This window comes from Sciurus carolinensis, chromosome 4 (assembly GCF_902686445.1).
Source record: "Sciurus carolinensis chromosome 4, mSciCar1.2, whole genome shotgun sequence".
Classification (NCBI taxonomy): domain Eukaryota; kingdom Metazoa; phylum Chordata; class Mammalia; order Rodentia; family Sciuridae; genus Sciurus; species Sciurus carolinensis.
Genome location: NC_062216.1, coordinates 109,072,594 through 109,079,936, shown reverse-complemented (window position 1 = coordinate 109,079,936; position 7,343 = coordinate 109,072,594). Strand labels below are relative to the sequence as shown.

At 39.4% G+C, this 7,343-nt stretch overlaps 1 protein-coding gene across 1 annotated transcript; it reads right to left on the bottom strand.

Moving 5' to 3' along the window:
- Positions 1 to 2,873: 2,873 nt before the first annotated feature.
- On the bottom strand, positions 2,874 to 3,809 carry LOC124983724 (olfactory receptor 8S1-like). The gene has a single exon (XM_047551236.1). The coding sequence runs from the start codon at positions 3,807 to 3,809 to the stop codon at positions 2,874 to 2,876; it is 936 nt and encodes a 311-aa protein (XP_047407192.1).
- Positions 3,810 to 7,343: the final 3,534 nt, after the last annotated feature.

The window sequence follows — 7,343 nt, the reverse complement described above, 5'->3', positions numbered from 1 at the left end:
ATGTTTTGAAACACAGTAAGCTAAAATGCTGGGTACAATATGACTGTAAGAATAATTATAATTATGCATAGGAATGCTTTCAAAAGATCTTCCCAGTACAAAATTTGGAGGAAAATAGAGTTAAATGTGAGAAGCAATTTTCACTGAGAGGTGGAATCTTTGTGAGTGATTTTCAGAATTTCTCAATAGAAAACTTTCAGTAATCAAGCAAAATATGTGCTACTTTGTACTGTACAGAAACATCTTTTAAAAACTAACGAGTAAGAAATAAACTACAATGAACTCTAAACTGCTTTTAAGTATCTATTACATGTTTTCATTTATGAGGTGAGAAATGGGAAGAAAAAGTTACAAAGTACTAACTTGCTTTATAAATCCTCATAATATAAAAATGTAAGAAAATAACAAAGGTAAGAATGCTTAACATGGGTAAATTTGGTGAATCACCCATTAAGGATTGAATATGTGACAAATGCTAATTAAAGCAATGCCATTAAAAGGAAAAGGGGGTTCAAGATATAGCTTAGTGGTAAAGCACTTGCCTAACATTTGTGAAGCCCTACCTTTAAACTTCAGCAACACACACACACACACACACACACACACACACACACAAACACACATGCAGGCACACACACAATGGAAAGGGAAAGTTGTTGAAAAAAACTTGAGATTCTCAAAATAAACAAGATTGAAAAACACATCCAATTAGGAAAAACTGTGGAAAGACCTAAAACTAATCTACCTCATGTGAAATTGCGAAGTTAGGTAAAGGCATATTTTCCATGAATGCCTCATTAGATTATGAGATACAATTTCTTTAACTCAAACCTCTTTTAGGGAAACATTTGGTTGAGTTTGGAGCAACCCCTAAACCTTGAAGCCATGCACAGAGGGCAGTGCTCTGGTGGGAGCAGAGACACCGTGTGGTAGGAGGACACAAAATGGAAACAAGGAGGCCGTGGAGATGAGCCTCTTTCTCAAGGCGCTTAGAAATTCCCAGGGCTCCCAAAGTTTGGAGGAAGAACCACTGGGTTCTTCCACCTGATATTTTGCCTCAACATGGTGTCAGAGAAATTCCTTCTTCCGTTAAAATCCTTCTCTGTGTGTTCGTGGGTGCAGTGAATTCCTCAGGCCACTGAGGAGGCCACTGCAAGTACAGACCTAGGTTTCTAATTCCTGTGTTTCCAAGAGTTTCCCTTTTTAAAATTCTTTTGCTTTTCTGACTCTGATTGAATTGTTTTCCTTTAATTTCCCCATTGTGTTAGTCAGCTTTTCATTTCTGTGACCAAAATACCTGATGCAGACACCTTCGTGGAGGAAAGGTTTATTTTGGCTCATGGTTTCAGAGGTTTCAGGCCTTGGTTGGCCAGCTCCATTGCTCTGGGACTGAAGTGGGGCAACACAGCAAAGAAGAAGAGTGTGGTGGAGGAAAGCAGATCAGCTCATGGCAGCCAGGAAGCAGAGAGAAGAAGGGGCCAGGGACAAGATTAAGGCATGTCCCCAGTCTACATGCCTCACCTGCCTACAGTCTCCACCTCCTCCAAGTAGTCCATTCAAATTATTAATCCTTCAGTTGGATTAATTACCTGATGAGGTTAGAGTTTTTATGATCCAATCACTTCCCAAAAGCCCCACCTCTGAACTTTGCTCCATTGGGATCAAGCCTTAACACTTGAGCATTTGGGGGACATTTCAGGTCCAAAACATGACACCCTTATTCCTCCCACTCTTCATTCTATTCTGTTTTCCTTCACTTTATATTGCCTTGTCCAAATCTCATTCTCTCTCTCTCTCTCTTTCTTTTTTTTCCTCTCATTTGTTTGCAGTACTGGGGATTGAACCCCAGTACTTGCCTTGGGTATCCTAGGCAAGCACTCTACCACTGAGCTACATCCCCAGTCCCCTTTTAATTATTTTATTTCATTTCATTTCATTTTATTTTGAGACAGGATGTCACTAAATGCACAGGCTAACCTTGAACTTGCAATCCTCTTTCCTCAGTCTCCTAGGTAGCTGGGATTACAGGCATGTACCAACACACCCAGTTCTGTCTCTTTTCCTTGCCTAGAGACAGTCACATTTACCTAATTATTTAGTACAAGAGTTTGCTTTTTGTTGTTCCTCAGCCCCACACTAGCTCCATCTACTTGTCTGTGTGCTACTTGTACTAGATGTCAGTGAAGTCATTTTCCATATTCCCAAGGAAGTGGCTTCTGGTTGGGCTTAGCCGATGGGAAGGGCAGCAGGGAATGAGAGGCAGCCAACCTGCTTCTGAAATAGGCAAGGGAGTCTGCTTTCAGCGCTTTCATTCAACGATGGTGACTCTAGGGACTCACAATCTGCTGGCCACCCCAGAAAGTGGATTTTCTCCCCTTTGCCAGTTTCCAGGTGAAGGTGCCATGACAGGCACAGAATATGCAAAGTGTCGATAATGATGGGTTGGCCTAAGATGGCATTTCCTCTCCTACCCAGTATCCTTCTGTCTTTTCTAGAAGTCCTTCACCAGTCCAAGATCATCCCCAAACCTAAAATCATCCCCAAATCACCATGGATTCAAATAGGAATTTGGGCTGTAGACAACTTTTCTACAACTTCTGGGAGTGTTTCACAAAAGTTTCTTCATCCCTAAGAAGTTTGTCACCAGTCTTCTAGATTTAAATAATTATCTAACCTATTATCCCTTTAATATGATGCTTTAAATATGAGCAAAACAATATACCCCTTGACTTTTCTTTGAAGATGACAGAGAATCCCCTTCCAAGATGTTTGGTCATAGCCGATATTAGTTAAAAAACTTTCCTGAATGAGTGCTATCTATCATCTCGATGCACGTTTACTCTGTTTTTCAATCATTCCCTGACTGTCTTCTGCTATTTAAAATGTTGCAAACCTTTTTTCAACATTCTTTTCAGAGCTGCTTTCACTTCCTTGTTTTTCAGGCTGTAGATAAAGGGATTCACTAGGGGAGTGAGCACACTGTACTGAATGGAAAAAACCAGTTCCATTGGAGAACTTAAGGTTGGTATGAGATAGCGAAGAGAACCAGATCCATAGAACAAAATCACAGTAGTGAGATGGGAGAAGCAGGTGGAGAAGGCCTTGCTTCTGCCTGCAGTGGAGCTGATGCTCAGAATGGTGGAGACAATGCGGGTGTAAGAGAAAAGGACCAGAAGGAAGGTCCCAAGGGCATGCAGGGAGGTGGAACCCACTAGGACTGCAAAGTTGGCAGAGACATCAGAGCAGGACAGAGAAAATAGAGAGGGCAATTCACAACTGAAGTGAGGCATGACACGAGCCTCACAGAAGTCCAAATTCCAAGCCATGAGGATGTTAATGAGAGCGTCCAGAAAGCCCAGTCCCCAGGAGGCCCATGCCAGACCGCCACACAACTGTCTCGTCATCATCTGGCCATAGAGTAGGGGGTGGCAGATGGCAGCATAGCGGTCGTAGGCCATCACTGAGAGAAGAAAAGCTTCAATCCCTGCAGTGGAAAATATAAAATAAACCTGAGTCAAGCAGGCTTTTACTGAGATTGATTTCCTCTGAGACAGAAGATTGTCCAACATTTTGGGCACAATGACTGATGTTAAGCAAAGATCCAGGAAAGAGAGGTGACTGAGGAAGAAGTACATGGGGGCCTGGAGCTGAGAATCAGTCCTGGTCACCAGTATCATCAACAGGTTCCCCACGAAGGTCAGAAGGTAAACTCCCAAGAACAGCACAAAGAGCAACCCCTGGGTGTGTGGCCAAGCAGGCAGTCCCAAGAGGATGAACTCAGTGACGATGCTGTGGTTTCCTGTGGCCATTATGAAGAGAGTCCTCGGGAACAAAGAAAGATGAAGCAGCCGCCACTTCTCATGCCACCCCTGAGTTTCTACCTCATTCCTTCCCACCTGCTCGTCTTCACAGATTTCCGACCTGTTCCCCTTCCCTCCCAGAACGCTTTTCTCATCCACTTGCCTCCTGAGCAACTTCTTAGCCGTGAATCTGCACACTGGTACTCTTTCCCTGTGTGACTCTTCTAACCTAAATAACCCAAATGAATACATTCACTGTTTTTCAGACTAGTCTAAGAGTAATTGACTTTATCTTCTTTATCTGGTCTTTGCTTTTATCCTGCAAAAATCAAAGTGAATTTCTTATTCAGTACATTTCCAGAGAAGTGTTCTGACTTTATTTAACTCAGTGGACCAAACCTCCATTACTTGTGGCCGTTGTTCAGTACTACTGACTGGCAACACTCTCTGGCTACTGTATTTTTACTGTCCTATGTCTCTGACATATTTCATTATATTGACTGAAAGGACATTTTCACCTATTACTTTCTTCAATAATTTTTGTACTTTCACTTGGATGTCTATCTTGCTGTGAATTTTAGTAGGAGGTGAGTAGTAATTATTTTTTTCTTTTACTTTTTTTTATTTTTACAGACTGTGTTTTGATTCATTGTACACAAATGGGGTACAAATTGTTTCTATGGTTGTACATGACATAGATTCACACCATTCGTGTGATCATACATGTACATAGGGTAACGATGTCTGTCTCATTCCACCATCTTTCATATCCCCGCCCCTCCTCACTCTCATTTCCCTCTTCATAATCCGAAGTTCCTCCATTCTTCTCTTACCCCCACCCCCATTATGTATCATCATCCACTTATCAGAGAAAACATTCCATCTTTGGTTTATGGGATTGGCTTATTTCTCTTAGCATGATATTCTCCAATTCCATCCATTTGTCTGCAAATATCATAATTTTATTCTTCTTTATGACTGTATAATATTCCATTGTGTGTGTGTGTGTGTGTGTGTGTGTGTGTGTGTGTGTGTATATATATATATATATATATCACAGTTTCTTTATCCATTCATCTATTGAAGGGCATCTAGGTTGGTTCCACAGTCTAGCTATTGTGAATTGAGCTACTATAAACATTGATGTGGCTATGTTACTATAGTATGCTAATTTAAAATCCTTTGGGTATAAAATGAGGAGTGGGATAACTGGTTCAAAAGGTGGGTCCATTCTAAGTTTTCTGAGGAATCTCCATACTGCTTTCCAGAGTGGCTGCACCAATTTGTAATTCTTTTTTTCTACAATCAACTTACTTGTCCCTGGACTATAAGGGTTTTTATCCAATTATCTATTTATCTTAAATCCTGCACATGTCTTAGACTGAGAGGCACACAATAGGTCCTAAGCAATATTTGTTGAATGTAGAAAGAGTGATAGGATGAAGTAAATAGGGCATATCACATGCTTTTCTTCTCAAGTTATATCCCTAGCTTGAATTCCAGTTTCAGAAATAAGCCAAGTTTGGGACGTGGCGTAGTGGTAGGGTGTTTGCCTAGCATGCACAAGGTCTTGGGTTTGATCTTCACCACTGCAAACACAGCAAAACAAAAGAAAACAAAGGCAAAACCAAATCTTAAGGGAGATGTGAAATGGTGGGGAAAGGAAAGATGTGGAATTTAAGGGTTCACTTAGTAGTTGCTTTGAAGGATTAACAGAAGTCTTATCTTCTGCTGTACTAAATAGCATCTAAACATTTCTTTTCTCAGAGCACAGCTCACATGTATTAGCTCATTTTTGTTCTTAACTGGGAATTGTTTGAAATCAAGATCTTACTCATCTAATGCCAACTCATCAAAATTTAATAACTTATGTAACAGTTTATCCATTATTTATCCATCTCATCTTTCTTTTATTCTTACTTTCATTCACTGGGTCAATTCAGTCATCTATCCTTCTAAGTATCCAAATATTTGTAGATTTACTTTGTATAAGGCTGCCTACTTAAAATATTAGGCAAATGACCTTACTTAATCTGTCTGGAACCATTGTGTGAATGTACTTACTTATCCTAGTTTCCCAATTGTATTTTCCAATATCAGGGATTAACTCCCTTGCTAGTTAATTTTTTAATCCAACTTAAAACCTGGCCTATCATTGTATGTGCAGACTACTCCTTCATGAGACCTCTTGCCTTTCTTAGTAATTCCTTAAAATAATCTTGACCTGTGGAATTTAACTCTAACTGTACTCTGAATCCCCCAGATTTTACCTGATACTGCAGTCTGACATTGATCTTGCCAACACTATTTACCTTAACAGATTCTATGCTTGCTGGACTACTGAATGTCTTTGTACTTTTTCTTCCTGGCTTTCCCTTTTGGGGATTTAGACAAGTTTCCATACTTCAAATCTTTACCAGAAACCCATATTTAAGTTACCTCCTAGTCTTAGTTTTGTCTGGTGATAATTTGCAGCCCAGGATGGAGGCTCAAATTAAATTCATTCTTCGGTGAGGATGAATGACCAGATGAAAAAGTCAAATTTTCTTTTATATAGGTAGTAAAATTCTGTTGAGATAACAAATTCCTCTGTGTTCTTCAGTAGCAAAGAATCTCCTCAGTATTTGGAATTATTATCTGGTTTTGATCAGAAAATAACTTCAATATTTTCATATTTACTCTCAGTGTAGACCTGGATAGAATCCCATTTGTGTTCCTGAGCACTTAGTCTGAGTAAGGTCTAACATATACACGGTAGGTAGGGAAATTTTGAGTTAGAGATCCAATGTTTAAAAACCACTTTCCCATGATAAGTTCCTACAAAACTTCTCAGTAAGACAGGTGGAAGCTCAAGTGCTACAAAACCTCTCAGTAACACAGGTAGAAGCTCAAGTGTAGAATTCCCTGGTCCTCAATACAGCTCATCTAATTGTGACCAAGTGAAGACAGAGCATCATTTTAACTTTGAAGGGAAAGGTTGGCACTAATTATAAACTCTGCTCACTCAACTTCCAAAAGGAAACACTGCTGCCTTGATTTAAATTGAAGCTAAGTATCTATTTTTAAAGGTAGTAAAATGAGAAAAGAAGGGAAATCTGGGTGCTTACATAGGGAAAAACAAAAGAGTGGGCTCCAGTGAGATCCTGTTATTGACATGTTATTTATCAACTTACTTGTGTAACTGTGTTTGAACACATGTCAAACAGGTCCCTTTTTTGTATCTTGTATTTATCATCTTAAAAAGAAGTGAACAAAGAGCCTGCATATTCTGAATCACTTTAAGAATAACCCTTGATAGTTTCCACCTTCCATCCTATGATTTATGTCTAAATTTATATCACCTTGAATTCATTCTACTTCATATTTACTCAAATGTAAAAACCAATCAGTTCTGATGATAAAATGTATTTATACCATTTAGTATTATTAATTCCTTTAGATCTTGTGATCTTATATAATTTCCATGGAGATAGGTAATGGAGTACACTCCAAGGAGAAATGTCTCAAAATTTGACCATTTGAGCTATCTGTATTTATGCAGAA